General features: G+C 36.8%; 1 protein-coding gene across 7 annotated transcripts in view; it reads right to left on the reverse strand.

Annotated features, from left to right (window-relative positions):
- Nucleotides 1-1402: 1402 nt before the first annotated feature.
- Nucleotides 1403-23765, reverse strand: part of LOC121074326 (multidrug resistance-associated protein 1-like) — a 54075-nt gene continuing 31712 nt past the window's right edge. For all 7 annotated transcript variants that reach the window (XM_040566286.1, XM_040566312.1, XM_040566319.1 and 4 more), the window contains 19 exons: nucleotides 22621-22705; nucleotides 22441-22507; nucleotides 21033-21159; nucleotides 19411-19587; nucleotides 18854-19021; nucleotides 17598-17784; nucleotides 14806-14875; nucleotides 13776-13836; nucleotides 12448-12667; nucleotides 11819-11973; nucleotides 10555-10710; nucleotides 9366-9565; nucleotides 8400-8526; nucleotides 6881-6982; nucleotides 5849-5992; nucleotides 4583-4741; nucleotides 3431-3597; nucleotides 2278-2472; nucleotides 1403-1785 (listed from right to left, as the gene is read on the reverse strand). In XM_040566286.1, the coding sequence (XP_040422220.1) occupies nucleotides 1674-1785; nucleotides 2278-2472; nucleotides 3431-3597; nucleotides 4583-4741; nucleotides 5849-5992; nucleotides 6881-6982; nucleotides 8400-8526; nucleotides 9366-9565; nucleotides 10555-10710; nucleotides 11819-11973; nucleotides 12448-12667; nucleotides 13776-13836; nucleotides 14806-14875; nucleotides 17598-17784; nucleotides 18854-19021; nucleotides 19411-19587; nucleotides 21033-21159; nucleotides 22441-22507; nucleotides 22621-22705 (2679 nt within the window). In that variant the 3' untranslated portion in view covers nucleotides 1403-1673. The remainder of the gene's footprint in view (nucleotides 1786-2277; nucleotides 2473-3430; nucleotides 3598-4582; nucleotides 4742-5848; nucleotides 5993-6880; nucleotides 6983-8399; nucleotides 8527-9365; nucleotides 9566-10554; nucleotides 10711-11818; nucleotides 11974-12447; nucleotides 12668-13775; nucleotides 13837-14805; nucleotides 14876-17597; nucleotides 17785-18853; nucleotides 19022-19410; nucleotides 19588-21032; nucleotides 21160-22440; nucleotides 22508-22620; nucleotides 22706-23765) is intronic.

Consider the following 23765-nt stretch of genomic DNA (forward strand, 5'->3'; position numbering starts at 1 on the left):
GTCAGAAAACTGTAATTACCTGGTTTGGGTTGTTCCTAATGGGTTCTAAAATCATTATATTCTCCTAACAGCTTTGTGCAAGCTGTAGTATATTTAGTTGTGTTTTGTAGCCAATTAAACTATGTAGTACTGTCTTAAATGTAGGAAGACTTTTTGTTTTGCTGTCAGGAAGGCACAGAGAAGTTTTTTTTTAACCTTCACTGTAGTAGAACCACATCTTTGAGGAAATCTCTTCAGAAAGTCTCCCTCCTTTCTCACCACCTTTCTAAAACTGCAAACTTGGGTGTGCTTACTTCAGTTGGTGGTGTGAGTCAGCACCAGCAGGCAGCAAGGATGCCCACAGACCCAGGGCTGAAATGTAAAGAGTACATTTGTTACCCAGCCAGCTGTGGGGGATCCCCAAAGCACCACTCGGGCAGATGCACACACACAGGGATGCAGGCACTGCTAAGCTCGGTCCATGCTAGAGGATCACAGGCCTGCTGTTGATGCCTGTTCATGTATCAAGGGTTCACACAGGTGTAGTTTACCACCATGCTCTGATCTTCACTGTGCTTTGATCTCTGTCCCAAGGCAGGGAGCTCAAGCATGTCCGATAGGGTGCCTCCAAGTCTACCAAACACCTGTGTTATCTGTACGTGGATGCGTTGGTTGTCAAAGATACAGGATTAACAGCAGTAGGTATGATACATGTGTTTTCCTACTCTCCAGGCTTTGTCATCACAGCTGCAAGGTCACTTGAGCATGTTTTCCATCTTCCTCACCAGTTTGCAGTTCTCATCCCATCCTCTTCTGCTTTTAATCCATTCCTCCCCACCATTGGTATTCAATTTGGAGATTCTTAGGATGTATAGTAAAAAAGGTAATATTCACATGGCCTACAGAAGCACAGGCACGATTAACTGACACTTTGAGTAAACACGCATAACCTTTTGTGCAGCATTAAATAGCACTGAGGTTTGCATTAAGATCTACTGGCAAATAGCTGCGCCTGACCTCGTTTTCATGGGATTCTTTCACAATCTGGTTTTGTAATGCTCAATTATTTTTACACGTTTTTCAGCTGTTTGAAATCATTTTTCAGTTACTCAAAAATCACAAAGTCAAGATAAAAATCAACTTGCCATGGCAAGTTCGTTGCATCAGGAATTACCAACGTATAAGCAAATAAAATTATTACCAAAATTGTAGCAAAATTATGTGCTATTACCAAAGCAAATAAATATGTATGTCCTAAAAACCAGCATCAAGGGGGATCTGCCTCTCTGGTCACACAATAAGCAAACCTGAGTTTTTATATATTCACAATTATATAAAAATGTATTAACTAAATGGGCATAACATCCAAGCAATCTAATTAAGCACTATTTCTTAATTAAAACGCTGTGAACAGCAAGATTTCTTTTAAATCCACCTTTACTAGTGCAATATTTAAAATACGCCATGAAAATTACTGCTTCATTGTGGTCCAGTGCCAAGATGATCAAAAAAGTGATTTGTATGAAAACAAAATTAATTTCAGAAAGCTGATCAATATATACAGATTGTAGTTGTAGTAAAAAGCAATGTTGTCAAGAGCTTACAAGGAAGTTAATTATTTCATCACATCAGGAATGCCAAATATCTTTTGAGCGTTTATCAGTATAAGGAATTCTTATCTTCATTAGTTTTCTTTATCTTGTTATTCCAGCCTTTGCAGCCATTTCAGAAAAGGCACCTTTTCGTTGTAACAAATTATTTGGTGTATCATATTCTAGAATCCTTCCTGCATCCAGAACAAGCACTCTACAATACGAAAGCATGAAGATTACAGAAGAAAAAAATGTGCTATTCAACCATATTTTCCAGCCCTACTACAAATACATATTAACTGGAACTCTTATTTGCAAAAATTATCATTGCATTAGGTAATTCATTGGTTTCTCAAGCTAGGAATGCCTATATTAAGAAAGCCTTTTGAAAAGGGAATGTTTGCTTAGCTGGTTAAAAAAAAAAGTTGGTAAAAATTCTACAGTGTAGTCCCTTTATTCTAGAGAATTAAGTGGTCACAATAGTAGCTTATACATGCATCTGATCAGAAAAAAAATCGTTCTGTAATTACAGTGGGGAAACAGAACACAGGTTATCAATATTTAATTAATATTGACAGCAAGTCTTTTGTGGTACCTTGAATTGTACTGATACTAAGGTAAAAAGTGCTAGAGTAAAATTTTGTAGGTCTGAAAACACGCATTTAAAAGTAGACATTTATTTTTAAAATGGCATATCAAAACTTACCTCTCTGAATCCATGACTGTGTGTAACCTGTGTGCTATAGTTAATATCGTGCAGTTATAAAATTCTCTTTTGATGGTGGACTGCACCAAGTTATCTGTTTCCATGTCAACAGAAGCTGTTGCTTCATCAAGGACCAGGATCTTTGTCTTTCGTAGCAAAACACGGGCCAGACAGACCAGCTGTCTCTGGCCAACACTGTTAAAAATACATTTGAGAAGGTCAGGTCAGGCACTTTGAGGAAGGGGAGACGGATGTTGTTTCCTCACTACTTAGCCCTAGACATTGGAGCAGATACCGTTGACATAAAGCTGAAACTAGCACAGAGCCTATCTGTTCTATTGTCCTCAACAACACCTTATACTTGTACAAAGACTGGAGAAAAATGTTCTCCTCATTTTGGAAGTTTTGAGCAGAAGTAGAAGCTCAGGTGCAACTTTTAAACCTAGTCTTGCCCTCAACTTTGATACTCATATCATAATGGGGACTTTGAATAGGCTGGATTGAATGCTAAACCACTTAATAACATTCGAAGTAAAAGTTTGGATACTGTTGTATGTTACTTCTGGTGTATGCCTTCTAGATACTTTTAAAAAAAAAAAAAGATCCATCCTAAAAATTCAAGTTAATTGTTAATACGTTCCATTTAAATTATGGCCTGTCCCTTTGCTGCTGAAAGCTTCGCTATTTGTCTCTCAGAGTCCTTCTATTTCCAGTGTCACTTCCCATAGATATCTATGGTGCAATGTTCTACAAGGAAAACATGAGTTGCTTTGCCTAAGCAAATAAAGCAAACGGTCAAGCTCTCTGGAGGTTTGCTTTTTTTTTTTTTTTTTTTAAATGAATGGATCCTTTTGTATCTAAATATAACTTGGTGGTGTATGAAGCCCCTGTCCCTTTGTCCCTTTGCACCCATTCATATAGTTGAGATGAAACTAGTCTACCTCCTCTGCTTCCCTTCAGCACAGGCCGTAAGACTTCATACAGTTGTGACCAGCTGGTCACGTCAAGGAAACCCTTACTACTTCAACAATTCTACTCAGCATGGAGAATTGTAATTTTTGTACTGATAATTTCTGTAGTAAATTGTCCGTAAGGAAAACAGAATTTTACAAGTTCAGTAAGTAACTACAACAGCACTTGCTTATTTATATACCTGAGGTTTTCACCACCTTCTGAAATCTCATGAAGGAGCTTCTTTGGGAGTGACTCAACAAAAGTCTTTAAGTGACACAGTTCCAGTGCCTCCCACAGTTCAAGATCAGAGTGTTTTCCAAGTGGGTCCAAGTTTGACTGCAGCGTCCCAGAAAACAAGACAGGGTCCTAAATAATAGCAAAATTTGAGTTCACTGTTCCAACACAAACCTAAAAGAGTATGCTGTATCCTGACATTAATATAGGAAACTGGCATGAATAATTTTGGAAAAGAAGCTTTGTGAGGGAAATTGTAATGTTTTGAAGTTGATGGATGGAAATACAAAATCATGTTGGGTCTCAGCATGCTAAGCTCTATATTAATGTAAAGAGCAACAAATTTCATACACATACTCTGTGCTACCCATTCAACTGCTAACTGAGGACCTGCTCAGCATCTGGCAACTGAAACAACGTATGAAAATATTGGTATTGTCAGGTTTGTTAAGCACTGGATACTACATTCATGAACACAATTAAAAAAAATGTGAAGGCCATGTTTTTAAGTGAAATTTTCTTAGTTTACCTGCAGAAAAGGCCAAGTATTTAGCAAGGACAACAAAAGCAATTATTGCATGAATGCACATTCACTAGCTTCTGTGCACTGAATACATTAGGGGATATCTGGAAAAGTATATGTGGACTAGAAGATGCCAGGAAAGCACGACTGAGGGTATGAGTTACCTCCAGTACTCCATAATTACTGAATGCTTGTCTCTACAGTCTTAATCAAGCCTGAAACTTTTCTGGGTGCACACAAAAGCCTTTTTCTTAAACGGGCAAATATAAATACTAGGCAATATGCAAATAGCTGCACAGATTTATAAACAGAACTGGTGTTTTTAGAGGCAGCGAACAGACTTCTCAAGTAAGTGCAGTCAGTGCATTGTAACCCAATAGGTAGATTGCAAAAGGCCAACAACATTCACTAGCAAGTTACATGCAAGCAGCACAGCGATACTTTTGAGAGCTAAGTGGCCAAAAAGGACTATTACAATGGTATGAGATCTTGTGCATATTCTTCAAACAAGCAAACAAAGTACACCCTGAAATATCTTGTTAGTAAAATAATAATAATAATAAAAACCACAGTCATCTCTAAAACACATCTCACCTGTGGAATAATGTTAAGATTTCTACGTAGGTCATGGAGTCCAATAGTTGATATATCAATTCCATCTATAATTATTTTGCCTCCAGATCCCTCTATAACTCTAAATAAGGAATTTGTGAGCGTTGATTTACCAGCTCCGGTTCTTCCAACAATTCCAACCTGAAATGGAAAGTTTTCTGATAAAGATTATAACTTTCTATGCAGTGCATTGTATATGAAAAGTGACTAGCAAATTCAGTTTTAACTTCCAGTACAAAACTTCGGTTTCTTTTACCAACAAGCAATATTCTAATTGGATAAAACTGTTTAAAACTCACTTCTGGAACACCTGACTGACAATCCAGCCCATGCCTGGTTCAGTGGGAAGCCTTTCCTTATCCCTTACCTTCTGTTTAGCATTCCTCAGCTCCAACCAATGACTCAAAACTACCTTGTTCCCAAACCAGAGCTGATCAACACCAATCTGGCAGCATATATTTTTCTACATAAATATTCAGCACAGTAGATGAGTTTTAATTTCAAATTTGGATCTTCCTTAAAACTGCCAAATTCAGTTGGAAAATCTAATTGGGAATGTGATTATTCACTTTCTTAGAGTAAGGCTCTCCTCAGAAGGTTCACGTTAGGATCACCTACTCAAGAGAGCACCTTTTCGTACAAGCACTGAAACAGCATGGAACCAAATTAGTTTACATCTTCCTTTATCTAACTCTACTACACTGCCTTACTCTAACACTACGTAGCACTGTTGGGCTGCCACTCTCATGAATAGCATCAGTTGCCCATGATGATTTACTGTCTTCACCTCTGCAGCCACTAAGGCTTGGAAAAAGATCTGGAACAGTTCAGGACTAATCTTAAAAATAAGCAACAGATTGGCATATAATAAAATAGCATAAGCTCTAAAAGTGTTTTAACTGCAGTATTTTTCCACTATTCATTTTTTTTTTCCAAGTGAATAAAAGTTAAATAAACATTTATCTCAGATTCAAAAACATTTTTTCCCAAAGTATGGAGGGAGGGACAGGGAAGAAAACATCATCTCAGTTTCCTACAGGGATAAGAATTTCTACAGAGTAGGAGAAGAGTACTTTTCCTTTTTTCATGCATTATTTCTTTAGTGTCTTGTCTACTTAACCTTTTTCCTTGTTCAACATAATCTTGCTATATGTAGTATTGGAGTCTCTTCATATGAAATATTTTTGAAGTAGAAAGTTCAGAAACAGAAGTTTGTACTTTGGATTTATTTCTTATTATATACAATACCTTCTCTTTACTCCGTGTCTGAAAAGAGATGTCATTCAGGGCTAAACCAAGATCCTTCCTGTACTGAGCTCTGTAGTTAACAAACTGTATTATTCCTCTATCAGGCCACCCTACTGGTGGCCTTTTTGATGTTATCCATGGTTCCTGGAATTAAAACCATTGTAATTTCAGTTTATGACAGTAAATGTGTCACAAGTCAGTGAAAACAGTAGGAAAATTATATACATCTCTAGAAATCCCAGTAGGTTTATGATAATTCCAATGTGATATAAGGGAAGAAAAAATTTCTTTAACAGATGCTGGGCAGCAACAACATTCCAACTTGTTTTTTTTTAATCATACGCACTCATTTTAAAGTTTAACTGCATAGTTGCTAATCTATTATCTGTTCCATCATTTGACGGGCATGGACCTGAATTTAATCTGATGCCTAATTTCCCAGATATTTCAAATACATATTTAATGAGAAACATTTTCTTTTATGGAGTAAGAGAGAACAGAGATGTGAACAAAGGTAAAGAAGCAGAAACATAGGGAAGGGTAAAAGAAAATGAAGACCTAGAAGACAGACTTGTTTCCAAGAAGACCAAGGCTCTTATCTCTCCAATATGGGTGCCACTTTCAGAAAAGTACAATAACCAAGGCCAATTGCTTTGAAAAACAAATGCCTCTCCAGTAATGAGGTGAATAATAGTTAGAGATCTGGAAGGCCTCTCTTCCTTGTCTGTTCCTCTTAAAATGCTCCTTGTGGTTGCACATAGCATAAAACGTTGACCTGAGATGCAGCTCCATTAGTCTTACTATAAAATCTACTACTAAGAAGGATGCCAAGCGATTTACTGGTCAAAATAAAAATAATAAAGCTGCTATGACTACATATGTAATGAAGAATATGCATATTAATGTAAAAAAATGACAAAGTATGTAATAACAAATTATAACCTGATATTACCATTCACCAATATTAAATTCAATCTAAGTTATTTTCTATGCACATAAATATTTATTTGCCATTCCAATGAGAGTGCTCACCTCTTTATCCATGTTTGCATATTCACACACCCTTTCAATTGAAACTGCATTGGTCTCGATTTCACATGCTTTACGCACCCAAAAATTGAGACTCTGAATTATCTGGGGAACAAAGTTGCATTGTAGAATGTAAAAATTTAACTATACTATAATACAGCCTAGTGATTTCAAAATTTAATCCCAATTGAATAATTTCCTAGGCTGGATGCTTAATCACAGAAGCCAAAAAGTATACAGAAAATAGTGGCATGCCAAAGGAATTATTACTTTGAAAAGCACTGATCTGAATGTATATATATACACCCAACGGCTACTATAATTTTCACTAACATAACAGCTCCAGAGATCTGAAACTCCTTCAAGATCAACAGAAAGTGCACAGTAACTGCATAATATGTTGAAAGGAAGAACATATATGTTTCATATTGTGGGTACATTATTGCACAATTTCCTAGATAAAGTAAGCCAGTAACATGGAGCGAAGAATCTATAGTGGAGATACAGATCTGGTCTATTGTGCACGCCAAATTTGTTGTCTTCAAACATGGGGAATGCTTCTGCAAACCTAATTGGTACCTGGTATATACAATTCTATATAATGGAGTAGGTAACAATTCTGTCACCAGATACTCCCAATTCTATAGGAAAAAAAGTGAGCCAAAAGATGTATTTATTTATTTATTTTACATTTAACTGTTTTGAGATGCCTTAAGTAACTAAATAGAGAATGGTGTCAATTTGACATCAGATGAAAGTGAAACACTATGCAGTACCTGTCATTGAATAATCTCCTTTATATCATCATATACTCAGTGATTATAGAGAGAGAACAACAGACAAGGGAACTCTTGTGAATTGGGCATTATGTGGATGATGGGTAATTTATTCTCTCTCCCTCTCTCTCTCATTTAGTATCTGTCAGCTGTGTTTCTGAAGCACAACAGTGAGAATCTGGACTCCAATAGGGTTCCAAGCATCACAAGATTAAAGATGCTTAGTTTGAATATATATGTCTTAAGGCTTATTTTAACTAGCAGCTTATCAGTTTACCTTACTACAGGTCAAATTCCTAATGTAGCTCTCACATATTATTTTCACAAGCACAGTGCAAAAGGTAAATGATTTTAATAAACTTTTAAGTAAGCATTCCCACACAATATTCAGTAAGTGAGCAAGAACAAGAAATCAAATATGAAATATATTTGAAAATCACTAGGCTTCTTATTCTTGGTGGTTTAATATAACACTTAAAAGTAAGCCATATATAGTTAATTTGATTTTTAAATATTCTTTAATAATTATTATTTAATCTAAATTCAGAAATGGAAAAATAATTAATGTGAAGCTTCCCAGAATTAATGGGACTTAAAGGAAAGCTCTGTTCTACTCATGGTTTTAGTTTTGCTGTTGCCACTGTATACATATATATTCATCTACTCAACTTCACTCTAAGTGTTATTCCCTTTTCATATGCAATGTGATAGCAGCAAAAAAAATAAAAAAGAGAAAAATTATTTACATTTAGAGCATATGATATTGATAAACCCACTGTAGAAGAACTCACTGTATTTCCAGCCAGTACTACAAACAGTGCAGCAAAGAACACCATTAGATTGCCTAGAGATTCAAGCCTGACAGACAGCCACCTGCGGTAATCAAAGCAAAGGAAAAAAGTGAGTTACCTATGCATTTTTTTTTAGCAGTGTAGTGAACATATTGCTAATATAGCGGCTCTTTGAGATCAATCTCTCGACCTGCTTTGGAGAACAGGTAAGTACCACCATTCCCATTTTACAGATGGACAGGGAAGGGAATATGATGTCTACAATTAGTAAAACAGCTAAGAAAAAAGGTAGTCTCTCCACTAATGGCTAGTGCTCTCTTCACTACTCATATGACTTTCCTACTCTTCCTATCTGGAAAAGATTCAGGTATATGAGTGAAAACCACAACTGAAAAGCTTCTCCTTACTAATCTCTACCTAGAACTGAATCACAAATGAGGGAGGTGAAGTGCACGTATTTCCTTAAAAACAAGGATTCCAATCCCAGAATCAACTTGTGCTCTAGGTATAGACCAGCTTTCTACCACGTGAACTACTGAAATATAAATTAGATTTGTTCATATGCTTGCAAGAAGCTTGTAGGCTTGTTGTACATAGCAACAGTTACAGTTGCAATGTAGTTAGTACACAGTCCATGTCCATGACCTACCAGTAAACTTTTTGTCGTGGTGGTGGTTTCGGAAACACTCGTCCTAGACAATACATACACATTTTTTTATAAACCTGCTAGCTTCTGGGACATAAAGAAGAAATCATCCCAGTGCTTACACAAAATCTCTGCATTCATTACAAAGAGTGCTGGATAAATTGCTCTTATCCTTTGGTTTTTCAAGTGAGTTTACTCTGACTAAAGGTACCACATAGCTTTGGAATTCTACATGCAAAGGTCTCAGTCAGAGATGCATAACTGCTGTAAAGTACCTGTTTGAGATGACATTGTTGTAGAAGTAAACTAAATTCTCATACACAATGTCATAGTTTTTTCTAATGAATCTCTCCTGGTGGCCAAATGCTCTAATTGTTGATCTTCCTAGGACAGTCTCACTGAAGTGGGAGATCACTGGAGAATGCGACGCTCCTGCTAGACGTCGAATTTGTCGTGAACTTGCTATGTAGTATCGCTAATAAAACAGTAAAAAAAAAAAAGTTTTACGTTGCTACAGTTTCTTTTACATAATTTTGCATTATCTTACAATATTTGAAATATTTGCCATATTTATTTCCAGTTCTTTTAAATCTGTTAAATAATTCCTGTAAATTTTGAATATGAAGTTGAAAATCTCTACATAGAAAAAGAATCTGTGTCTTCAGACACACCAACATTGTAATGCCAACATAACTGCAATATATATTACTGGGTAGATTGAAGTAAGAGAACATGATTTCCAAATTCTATAGAAAATGTGCTATACTACAAGAGGTATGTAGCAACCAACTACAATTTCTATAGAAACTTTTAAATCAGATTGCCCTCTTTCTTACTCAAATTAAAACTGTCCTTTATTTCTTTAACATAATAATGTCTGTATGTAAATTCCTCAGCAGAGGCTGAATCCAGGCACTCTTTTCCTTCATCTATATTGTTATTTTTAAAATCTTTAAGGTCTTGATTAGGTACTGTACTTTGAACATCAAGAAGCAGGAATGTAAACATTAGTCTTTCTGAGACTTTATCTTTTGGCTTCTTAGCATAAGTGACACTTCTGCCAAAAAATATCACATGTAGTTTAGGCATCATTCTATTTTTACGTATACTGCTCAGGGTTATTCTTCAGCCTTCAGCTTTCTCTGTAACATATGCCCATTTTTTCAGGTAATATCATCAATTTCTTAATGGGAGCTACATCAATACTGTATCTTGCTAAGAAAGGAAAAATATAAGAAAAATATAAATTGTTAAAAGTTCACAAGTATTACAGGATATGTTCAAGAAGTGTACTAATTTCCTTCTAAGAAGCATGAAGATTTTTTTTTTTCTGAAAGCAAGTTCAGATGTATTCTACAGATTTTTTTCCACACTGCAAGTAATAATTTAAGTCAGTACCCTTGATTGTTTTGACCATTTTATGCACATACATCTAGAAATCCTTATAAAACTTAATGAACTTACTTGGATAGTAAAATACAAGTATCCCAGGGGAATAACTGCCACTATGAATAGTGGTGAGGCGAATGTGATAACTAGAATGGTTCCAATAACATCCAGTGTACAATTCAGCCAAGTTTGTAAGTAGTAATGGAAACGTATGTCTACTATAAATAAGTCCTGTAACAACGCATAGAAGAATCAAGATTTTCTGAGTAAATTACACTGCAGACTTCAAGAAACTATCCTTTAAAATCAGAATCAAACTAAAATATCCTCAATAAAAGTTGGTAGGATTGCCCCCCAACCGATTACATCCTAATGAAATTTATTCATATATCGTTATTTTTTGTCTAAAAGAGAAGTAGATAGAGTACTCATGGCATGTCAGAGACCAGACACGGGGTGCATGAAGTCAAGAAGTGACCGCTCTTGCTATTTTGCTACTTGCTACTATTTAGATTATGTAAATCATTTGGGACTGGAAATCAGGCCATGAGTTCAAATCCTAACTCTTCTATGTACTCCTGTTAATAATTCTGATGTGTACTGAAATATTATTAATCTCTTACTGTATACAGTAAAGCTTTTTCAAATCCAGTTTATAATAAAATGCTACAAAAGACTAGGGGCTTGACTGAAATCTACATCAACTGATATTTTAGTGTATTACACAACAAGCCTTAGTCTTGTCTAAAAAATACAGCCTTTGACAGTTACTGACTGCACTTGAAGTAATCTGTAATGCATTGCAACAACCTAGTTATGACAAGACTCGGAAGTATTAAAGTCACAGTAAATAACATCTGTTGGTGTATTAGAGGTTCCAACTCAAGTCAAAGCTCTACAAAAACAGAAAACACATTTACTGTAAGTCTATATACCCCAGAGAATGTGAATTTGATGTATTAATTGGTTTTGGCAATATCATTTGATTCTGATCTGAAATAAAATATCAAACAGCTTGTATTAAAAAACAACAACAACAGATCAGGTTTAGGTCTGGAAAACTTGTTACTCTGCAAGAGTAGTATTTGATGAATGGCCTCCTAATGATTGTAGATAGGGTCCATGCAACTTTTCCTAATAATAAGTTTTGATAATTTTGTAAGAAAATAGCCAGAGACAGTTCTGCCATTCTTACACACTGAAGCAGCTTTCAACTGCTAGATAATCCATTCATTTATTTTGATATCTTTCATTTTTCAACAATACTAAGTAGGATTAAATCTGTAGTCACTCAAGCTTCATTTTCTTAAAACAGAAAATACATCAGTTTTCCCTTTACCTTTGTGAATCTATTGATGATCTGACCTACAGGATTAGTTTCAAAATGCTGAAGAGGAAGGTGCAATACACTGTCTAACAGCTGGTGATGTAACTCCCGAGAAGCACAAAGAGAGCCCCTGGTGAGCACATACGCTCCACAGCAAACAAGAAGACCTTGGGAATGGATAAATTAAAAGACAGTATGAATGGTATGAGAGGGAGAAGAGATAGAGATTATTTCCGTCCCTGTTTTCTACCATGGTGACCAATCTATACTTCATACCCTAATTTTTATAATTTGATGTATTTGCATTTTGTTGATACTTCTTACAAAGTGGTAAAATGTATGTCCTTCCTGCAATTAAGTTTCAAGCAAGCATGCCTCTATCCCTGAGATGCTAACATAACTTCATTATGTCACACGTGAATGCTACTGAACTCACAGAAGTATCATAAATTAAATAGCATTTTCTTTTACATTGCTGTAAAAAATTACATTCTTCTACTATTCTTCTCCCATGTTAAACAATTAGACTGTTGCACATAATTCTGTTTATGGAACAGCCAGATTATTTCTTTAGTAATAAACATTTAGATAGATCAATGTCAGCAAATGGTGGGAAAACAGTCATAAATATTCGTGCTTACCTTGTAAGAATCCCATAAGCCCATAAATACCAAGTTTGTAGTTTTGTGACTGTTTCCATTCTGTGAAATCATTAGCTTTTGCTGTCTCTGCAGTCCAGGTGCTAAGCCACAGATTTTGTCCAATGGCTAGTGCATTTTGTCCTAAATAAGCAGCTATGGTCAGCCACATCCATCGCCAGTTGAAGGCCTGGAGATACTTTAAAACAATTGACAGCTTCATCTAAACAATAAAAAAGAATTAATGGTAAGAAGAATACAAGGAGTTACTCTTAAAATCAATACCACTGTTGAAGTCAAATACACATTATACAATGGGAACTGAATACATTAAATTCAGATCAAGTCTACAGAATTTCTTAATTCAATCTGATAACTAAGGTATATAAAATCATACTGTAAAAAGGTTTTGTCTGATTTTGCATTCTGATTTTTAATCATACGTATCCTAGGCAACCTTGCTTGTGACACTTACCAGTGTCACAAGAAAATCTTTGATATGCAGATTACTAACAAACAAACAAACAAATTAAAAATCACCACCACCACCAACAACAAAAACAGGAAATAAACAAACAAAAAAAACCTGAGTATGCAATACCTGGGCAGCTTGTTTAAAGCAAATATTACTCCATCATTGGAGTTAGAAACTTTAGAATTGACACCATGGGCTATTGAAGACAAGGGAATTTTGTTTGTTTGTTTATTTCCCCAGGTGCTTATCTCTACCTCTTCCTGGAAACTCAGTCTTCCTCCACATTCCCATTCGTATTTTAATTCACATGTTGCTTCCCTGGAACTTCTGACCTTCCCCACATTCTATCTCACTTGTTCTTTTCCCTCTCCCTAGCAACTGGAAAAAAAAATTAATGGGGAATGCAGAAAGTGCATTTCTAACATAAAACAATACTGCAGCAGTATTACCATGCAAAATTTCTAATCTCTACTCCAGCACACAGATATCTAAACTTCCTAAAGATGAGACAGACAGATTATTTTCCTAATGGGGATAAAAGCTTTTTTAAGATTCTTCTTTCTGAAATACATAAAACAGACTGAACCAAGATGTAAAATGAAAACGTAGCCTGTAGCAGATAATTAAAAAAAGAAAATCTCAAGCTAAACACTTAAAATCTGGTAAAAAATACAAAATTCATTTTAAAACCAGTAATTAGAGCTCAGGCAACCTTAAAAAGAAACAGAAAAGTGGAACTGAAAAATAATATATATTTTTATGTGTAAAAACAAACAAACAAACAAACAAACAAAAAGACCTACCATCCACACAACAACAACAACATGCTGAAGTCTTTTCTATTATTGATACTTACACCACCAGTGGCAACTTTTTCTTTATTGTTTGTGAGTATTTTCCACTGATCAAAGGAAGAACTGCAAACAAGAAACACACTGTCAAATCTTGTGAATCATACAAAGAGTACATCCATTTATGTCTAAGCAGAAATATATACTATGAAATCTTCTAATTCTTTTCTTATGGAGATATGGAACTGCCCTCTGATGTTCTATTTTTCTGTTAGAATAACTTTATGGTCAGAAGACAGTACTAGGTATGGCCTTTTAATTTCTTGTATTATTACAGGTAGATAAAATTCAGCTTGCCCTGACTGACTCTGCAGCTAGAAATGTAAGATTGTCCTTTTCTGAGGCATGCAACTATAGTACAACTTGGGTCTCAGTCCTTGTCTGGGCCAAGGAATAGGTCTTACTATTTGCCTTATCCATTTCTACTACTTCTGGACCAAGGTGGTTAGGCTTAAGTGACCTGCATTGTCTGAATTTGCTAGGTAGAGCCTGTTCTACCGCAGGGAACGTAGCACTATCCTCTGCCACTGGAGATGTGCCACTATAGTGCATTACAAATTGATCAAGGAGTTTGTCCCCTTACTTGAGAGATCAGAAGTTTTCTTAAAGGTGGAAAAAAATAATGCTACAGGGGAAAAACAAAGAATATTAGTGGCTTGTTAATACATCAGGAAGTCAAGCTGCTGCCAGGGAACTGTGGGTGCAACGACATCAGAAACTTCTGAAACTCCCCTTCACTCCCACTTAATACGCTTTGGTTCACAGAGAGAAGCAGCCCACGAACCAGATCCCTTGAACTCATGTACATTAGTATATGTAATAACAACATAATCTAGTACATTAACTATACTTCTTTTGTATACAACTAAACCAGAAGATGAGCTCCAGATACATACTATGCAGCCAACTGCTAAAGGCATTCAGTCTTAACCCATGTTTACACAGCAGAGTATCACCACAGCCTTCAGTATAAGCACTTAGGGTTGCTCTGGCATTGCATCAAATAGGCAATGGCTACTGCTTTTTTACACTTACTGTTTGAGTTTCTGCAATTCTCTTTGTTTCAGACTTCTCTCTAGTTGGCACTTTTCTTTTGAAGAAATCACTATAACAGCAAAAAAAACAGAAAAATATTTTCAGTCATTATACCATGAGTGGATGGGTACAGTGAAAGAACTTAGAAATAAAAAGTAGACAAAGTGATGAACAGGCACATTTTAAGTTATGAATTGTCTAAGTCACTTCAGTCTTGATACAGCTACTACACTAGACAGAGACATTTATGACCAAATACTAGAACAGCAACACAAAGTAAATCTTCTCCCCAATGTGGAAGAAGTTGGAAAGCATATTAATATATATATTTTGCAATATTATGTATTGACTGTATGTGGCAAGGTTTCGGTAACTGTGGGGCTGAAGAGGTGGCCTCTGTGAGCAGAGCCCAGCAGCTGCCCCATGTCAGACCAGGGCCAGCTACAGCCAGCTCCTAAAGGGACCCACCGCTGGCGAGAGCTGAGCCGGGGAACGACGCTGGTTGGGCCTCTGGTAGAGCAGATTGAAGAAGGGAAAAAAACTGCTGAGACACAGCAGTTGAGAGAGAAGTGAGAAGCAGCCCTGCAGACCCCGAGGTCAGTGCAGGAGGAGGACAAGAGGTGCTCCCTGCATGCAGCAGCAGTTCCCCTGTGGCCTGTGGAGAGGCCCGCGGTGGAGCAGGTGGATGTGGCCTGGAGGAGGCTGTGGCCCATGGAGAGGAACCCACGCAGGAGCAGGGGGTCTGGGGGGAGCTGCCGCCCGTGGGGGACCCATGCTGGAGCAGTTTGCTCCTGGGGGATGGACCCCGTGGTAAGGACCCAGGTGGGAGCAGTTCTTGAAGAGCTGCTGCCTGTGGGCAGCCCCTGCAGGATCAGTTCAGGAAGGACGGCATCCCATGGGAGGGACCCCACGTGGAGCAGAGGCAGAGAGTGACCAAGAAGGAGCGGCGGAAACGAAGCGTCAGGGACTGACTGCAGCCCCCATTCCCCATTCCCCTGCGCTGCTCGGGGGGTAGGAAGTAGAAGAGGGTGGATTGGGGGGAAGGTGTTTTTAGTTTGGTTTTAGTTTCTCACTGCTCTAGTCTGCTAGTGAAAGGCAATAACTTACATTAATCTCCCTTATGCTGAGTCTGTTTTTCCTGTGACTATAATTGTTGAGTGATCTTCCTGTCCTTATCTCAACCCTTGACCCCTTTCCATCATATTTTCTCCCTCTTTTCTTTGAGGAGGCAGAGTGAGAGAGCAGTTGTGGTGGAGTTCAGCTGCGTAGCAGGGTAAAACCACCACACACTACAGTTTGCTTGACTGTATGAAAGGAGGAACTCAGAGTTAACAGTACTTAAGAAATACTGTCTAAACCTTCAGAAAGGAAGTGCTATTCTGTATTTTCTGCTATGGTATCTTCACTGAAGCAGAAGCAACTATACTAGCAGAGAAACTTTGCAGAGTCCCTTTGGAATTCTGTTCTTACTGAAAATACTATTTTTTAACTCCCTACAAATATTAATGCTAGTGTTTATCTCAAAATATTCATGCATCTTAGTCGGAAAACTGAACTCTCTGTTCTTTGTGTGTTAACAAAACGAAACAACACTTTTTCAAGAATGGATTTTTTCTTTTTCATACCTAATGTAATTTAAGTCAACAGCCCTTTTAAGACACAGTTATATGATCTCTATATCCATCTATCCTGCTGCATGTACCTCTGTTGTATAATTTTGTATCACAACACACCGTATATTGTTTCTCCTCCTTGTAACCTTGGCTCCCCTTCCCTTGAGTCTTTACTCATCCTTCATGAATAATGCATGTTTCCTCACACCATCAGCCCTACAGCTAACCTAAGACTACCCTTTTACAAATGTGTGGTTCTGTTTTTCCCCTCCTCCCCATCAACCCCCAGCTTCTGAGAGCATTTGAGAGTGCTTGCTTCAGTGTAGGGCCTGAATTAAGCCCACCTAACTGTGCTGTGCGCTACAAACTCAAATTAGAGTTGCTACGCTAAATGGAAAGCAGCACTATAACCATCTGCAGGCACTTATCTGTTAAGAGTCCTCTTCTGTGTTATGTGGAGAGATGCATTCTCTCAAAATTAAATATTCACAATTCATCTCCTTCTAAAGTACGTGACGAAATCAAGTCAAACAGACTGCATTGAATATGTACCTATTTTGAAATCAAGTCAAACAGACTGCATTGAATATGTACCTATTTTCCACAGCTCAATAAAGAGCACATATGGAACAGCTCAGGTACAGAAGTGAGTCCCAATCCAAGCAGATAGTTTGTAGGTATGCTTTTTCAAGGTACTATGTCATTTCTGTTTAGTTTGCTGGAAGTATCTTTTTAGAGTACAAACAGATTCATTTATTTTTTATCCTACAAATGGACAGTGTTCTCCTATGCCTTCTGCCATGATTACAGCAGTCTAAGGTGAAGGAAATGGGAAGCATCCAATATAAAGGATATACTTGAAGAATTTGAAATGTCCATTAGTTATTTATTGAATAATAAAACCTTAACAGAATCAAGTAACTTTCCAAGGTAATCCATCGGTACATAGATTAGAAAACAGCTGCATAAGGCAGCTTGGTAATACATACTTTAGTTGAAAGAGTAAAGCATTTGATGTCAGGGCACTAAAGCCTAAATTTTATTTTAGTTTATAATCAAAACGTAGATGGGAATACTCTATATTTCCCAGAAACTGTAAGGAAGGGACGGAGGAATATTTTAGGAAGCTTGAATGAAAAGGAAAAATACTAAATAAACACAGTACACAAGTTTTCTCACCTTCCTTTGGGGTTGTCTCTTCACTTCTATTCTCTGCACCAAAGACGTGAATAAGCTCAACAAAATTAGCTTTCTTTGATATGAGTTCCTGGTAGGTCCCCATTTCACTTATTTTGCCCTCTTCCATCACTATTATAAGATCAGCATGAGGCAGGAGCATTAGGTTGTGTGTCACCAATACACGAGTCTGAAATACAGCATTTTCTATTTCACCATATAAAATCAAAGCATGTATTAAGAGTAGGCATTTTATTATGGTAGCTGGAATGATCGGTTGGAAATTTTCTGGGATTTTGCTTATTTGTCTACTTTATTACTATTACTGTTGTTTATTGCCTACTTTATTACATTTCTCCTTAAATTGCCAACTGTAATGTCAAACTGTTTATGCTTACAGCTATTTGGTATTACTTGTACTTACCTGTTTCTTAATGTTTGTCTTCTGTTCAGGGGTGGTTTAGATTAGATCATAAAGAGAAGAGGTAGATAATACAGCTGTTACATATTACAGTACAGTAGTTTAACAGTCTTACCATTAAATCTGCCTAGAAGTCTACCATTACTAGAGTTCTTTCTTCTGCCAGATACCTATCACCTACAGAGCACGTAAATTAAGAAAAGGAAGAAGGGAGAGAGGGAAGTGAAAGACATTTACTTCATAGTAAGTAAACTATTAATAATAAGCAAGTATTTCACAATAATACATGTGTTTTGCAGTCATCAGCAGGATTAATCTGCACTAACTCATAGCACTGAAGAGAGAATATTTTACCATCCATCTTGCCTTCCCACATTAACAGATGGGAGGACTTATTCCCTCTCATTCCACTTTCCCTTTGGGAATTTCCCTAGTCAACAAGAAGCCCTTCTTTCTCTAACTTATGCTGGCTATAACTTATTTATGGCAGTGAAGCATCAAGAGTGACCACAAAGGGCTCCACCCTGCCTCGTATATGCACATCACAGCACGTCTCAACAACTGCCAGCAAAGGAGAAATGACCAAGTATTATATGACTTTTTCAGACCTCAAGGTCAGGCCAACTCTCAATCTTGTCTTCTGCCTACGCTATGGCCACCTAATAGACTTCAAACTGGTAGATTCAGCTGTGCTTTTTATTTAGCCTCTTTATTCAGAATATTTTTCATCAACATATTAGGTAAGAGATGAACTTTTGCAGAATGACTGAGACATTGTGTCTGTTGCATTGTACAAAGCAGTTCATCCCCAAATTGAAAAGCAGCCTCCCTACTTTACCTTATTTTTTAAGAGGCCTGAAGGCCCAATTAACTTTTCAAAAAGATGTTTCCCAACATGTACATCTACAGCAGATAGGGGGTCATCCAGAAGATACAAGTCAGCATTGCTGTACACAGCTCTAGCAAGACTCACTCTCTGCTTCTGCCCTCCACTTATATTGATGCCCTAAGAAAAGAAAACCAAAATCCACATTTTAATACAAAATACTACAGAAGTCCAGCATATCACAGTCAATTTCATCATTGTATTTTTCAGGTAACCAAAGTAAATTTTATAATATTTATAAAAGTAGAAAAGTTAAAAGTTGTATTTTTAAGTAATTAGAGCAAAGTTTGCCCCTTGTTGATCAACTTCTCATTTCAAAATAGGCAAATACAATACACTGTGGAAAATCAATTATTCTTTACAGGCATACGGGCAATATTAATATTAATATTTACTTATATATACATGATATATCGTTATATTTATATTAATATAAATATTAATTATAAATATATAAAAATAAAAAAGCAACAACTTATTATATCAATTCTGACACTTCAAATTCTCACCCTTTCTCCAATCTCTGTTTGATCTCCCTTTGGTAACTGTTCCAAATCTGGCAGTAAAGCACAACACTCTAAAACAAGCTCATAGTATGACCTGTTTAGATTTGCGCCAAAGAGAATATTCTCCTGTAAACTGTCATTTTGAATCCAAGCTTGCTGAGCAATGTATGCCACTGAACCCTAAATAAAAAGAATTGGAAACATTTTTACTTGGGCTTTCTGAACACCAAAAATAGCATTTTAATATACGCTTGCTATTCTAGCTTTATCTCAAAATAACAGGACATTATTTCCGTAACATGAGCATTATTAAAGTGTTAAAATTTTGACTAATAAAAAACAATCGGTTTAATATTCCTGTACAACAGCTTGCCGATAATTACTATAAGAGCACATACTTCAAATAAAACTGACAGAGCTGGGACATATATTGAGCGAAGTCTTTCAGTGAAAGATCTCGGTGACAAAAAGTGACATATTTTAAAGGTAATATTTACATGCAGCAAATTGGCTCTACATTAGGTATGTGTCAACATACAGTCTGACTGTATTTTTACCTAACTTTCTGTGGAATATATAAACCCCTAAAAATTAAGATTACAGGATAGCAATCATCACCGGTAATGATCCTAGATCTTTTCTTACATAAGCTGTATGTCCTGTAAAAATCTATTAATTTTACAACAAATTTACAGTCTACATACATTTTCTAGGTATGTCTTCATTATTAAATTTTACACAGCGGCTCTTTTTCCCATTTAGTTACTACTCTCAGATTCAGAACACTTCAGCTTCATTTTCTTTCCTCTTCAGTGAGAGGATACTGCACTAGATTTCCAGAGGAGCGAAGGTTCTTGTTCTACACTGATTTTCAAGGCTGATAAATGTTTTAGTGTTACCACATCCACTTGCAAACAGATTAGCTGATACCATGGCTATACATTGACATTTTTTGGCTCAACCAATAGAAATTGAAAAATATTACTGTACTCTGAAATCAGAATTTAACTTCCTCCATATCTGTAATATATAAAAACCTTCCCTAAACTCTTTTTTTTTTGTGATGGGGACTTTCACTGTCCTATGTAACTACAAGGTAAGTTAAACTACGGGATTTTCTATCACTGGGAAAGCCAGCACCTTACTTCTATTTCTGCCTAAAGCTACATTTTTCCCTCTGTATCTACATCCTGCATCTTCTCTACCAATAAGCCACTGCAAGAGAGATGACTGTATTCTGCAGAGTTTATCACAGCTCTAAATAGATCGTGTCCATACAGCTGTTCACAGCCGGCAAACATTCGACGTTTAAGTTCAACATATGACTTAAACATTTCTGAGTTTTGCACTGAATTACATGTATTCTTAAATATGAGAATGGCTTTGCAATCACTTTGGTTGACACCAAATAAAAATAGTTATACAGTTAACAAAATGCCATCATGTTATTTGTCTTTGAAGATTAAAGATTCAAGAAGTTAAGTGCTGAAACTTCACTTATCAGCATTATTACAATCATAAATAGATGAAAAGATAAAATGGCACTTCCAAAAGCAATTTTGCTTAATTTATTTACTAGTGAGAGGGTCGGGTGGGGGCATGGAGGGACAGATAGACAATCTTACTCTTCTCTGAACTGTTCCTTCAAGTTTCTCCATTTCTCCAAGAATAGCAGAAAGAAAAGATGACTTTCCAGATCCAACCTGTCCCACAACAGCAACTAAAGAGCCTTCAGGAATGCTGACACTCAAGCTGGAAATATTGACAAGGAAATTAGTTACCCTCTTTGTAAATACTGCATTATGTATGGGTTGTGGTCACTGTAAGAAAGAAATACTCTATTTTAGCTTCAGGACAATGAGAAATTAGTATTTCAGTTTGCATGCCTTTTGACTATATACCCCTTCAGAAACATGCAGTAATGACTTTAAGAATAAATTTGCTGGTCTGCAGATTAAGAGGTTGTGTTTTCATCTGGTCACAATGCAATCAAATGGGAGAATGTCTAACCACACATGCGCTTACTCGTCTCAGGCCTGTAGTTTGCTTTTTACCTTGCTCTGACAATCAACAGCTAGACTTCTCATGTAGAACCTACTGTACGCAACGTGTGAAAAATATCTGAGTAAAAAAGGCTGCTCTTCATCCTCCACAAATTTTGCTGTCAAAACATGTACAATCTGATCTCATAAACTTCTGCATACATGGAGAGCCACTTGCTCTACCTGTACTCCAGCTATCTGGATCTAAGCATGTTCTAAACCGAAGGCCCTATGGTAAAATAAGCGTAGCCCCTTCAGATTAGTTTGAAGCACAAATAAGGTTGAGAAAGACTGTACACAGAGACTATACCAGGCTTTAATGAAGTCTACCGAAGCTAGCTTATGCCTGGATATTATACTGCAGGCTATGGTGGCTGAGATGTGGACACCCAATGCCATGTCATGGCAAGTGATCCCCTCTATCCCTGAGATGAACAGAGTAGACAGCATGGTGAGAGGGTTAGATTGGGTGAGTGGTAACCGCTTCAGCTGCCCTAGTAAAATTGAACAGAGCTTATCAAGTAGGTTCTTCATTCTACTCCAGAGCATGGTTACTCCATTTCCTTACTAACCCTGCAATGAATTCAGTGTGTAGCAGTTTAAAAATATCTGAATTTATACCTAAAAAATACCTCATTAAGAAATGACAAAAAAGGAGCATTTTCAGGCAAGAGATACCATTGTAAGAAAAGCAAACTTTGTTTGTTTGTTCTTTCCAAAGAAAGTTAAACCTTCCTTGTGCAAACTGAAGGGTGAAGTGATAGGAGTGCTATGTTGGAGAACCATATGCTATGTGGTTCCTCTTAGAGCATGAGGGAGGCCAGGTCAGATTTGACTTTCCAGAACACAGTGATCACATGGGATACTCTACAAATAACAGCGTATGTTCTTTGTGGTGTCTCCATCATGAACTAGTCCTAATCCTGAAAATCTTTATAGATGTCACACTCTGCTAAAAGAGCTTATAAAAAATAATGAATAAATATCTTACTTTTTTAAGATTGGCAGGCCATTTTTCTCCCAGCGGAAAGAAGCACCAATAAACCCAACAGCATGATCTGTTGTAGTAAAGAAAAAAGAGCACAGTTGCTAATCTATCCCCTCAGCTGAGGTTCTTAATGATCACCCATTTAAACTAATGACCAATTAAAAATGAGTAACTGCAGCTTACTTCCACTGTAGCTTGTATTAACATCCTCAGGGTTAAGATCCTCAGCACACAGAAAGTCCTCTAAACGTCTCAGAGAAACCTTGGTCTGCAAGATGAACATACAGCATACCTGTGCTACCTAAATTCTTAAATAATACTTAAAAAAACAACAACGAAACCCTCTAGACAGTATGAAAAGACATACTCCTTGTCTTAATTAAAGATAGACAAAAATTGGTGTTCAGGGTAAATAAAGCCATAAGCAAGTGTTCACCTCCCTCTCCCCCAGGGTCTACACTGCTAGGTAACTACAAAACAACAGAGGATGCTTGACATATCTAATGTTACAATATACAGTTAATCCTCGAATGGCTGGTTCTTCTGATCAGATTGTTTTCAAAAACTTAAGTGATTTTTTTTAAAGAAGTAGTGCGCAGTAACTATCTTCATAAAATAATGAAGATGAAAGACATTATTTTACTGTGAGTGCATCATGAGCTGTCCGTCACTGTACTGTGACATAAAATGAACTGAACTTACACTTTTGCTAATTTTTAAGCATGGAACTAAACCTTGGGAAAAGACAGGTTTTTGATCTTATAGTACGCTGACCATAAATGAAGTCACATCAGGATGAGTATCTGTTCACACTGGTACCCATCCTTACAAAAAGCTGGGTTGTATAAAAGCTGTGCATAGACAAAGACAGCATACATTCATGAGCAGCTCATATAATATACATCTAATAAAGCCTTAAAAGCTAACGGTTCCCAACCCATATAATATCCCTGCTAGTACACCATTAGGGCTGAAGGTTGCTGATGGAGTGCCCTCAGCAGCTTTGCTTCTTTTTTTCTCTAATTCTTTCAGCAGTGACTAGTGAAATACAGTAATGCAGAGGCCATGCTGGGGCTCCCCTACTTGGTACCAAGGGCTCCAACATATAACAATGTTTGAGTTATTTAAAAAGGTGCGGCACAAACTGGTCCCACTTTTCTCTTCACTGGAACTGTGAAGAGGAGAAGTTGAGAGTAAAAGCAGATGATTTTAGCTCACTCAAGGAAGAAAAGCCAGAAATGGAAAGCTCAGTTGCAATCAAGTATTCCACCCCATTATCATTCCAGTTAAAAAACTGTGAGGCATCCTTTAAACAGCCTTCGTGCTTC

This window comes from Cygnus olor, chromosome 1 (genome assembly GCF_009769625.2).
Source record: "Cygnus olor isolate bCygOlo1 chromosome 1, bCygOlo1.pri.v2, whole genome shotgun sequence".
Classification (NCBI taxonomy): domain Eukaryota; kingdom Metazoa; phylum Chordata; class Aves; order Anseriformes; family Anatidae; genus Cygnus; species Cygnus olor.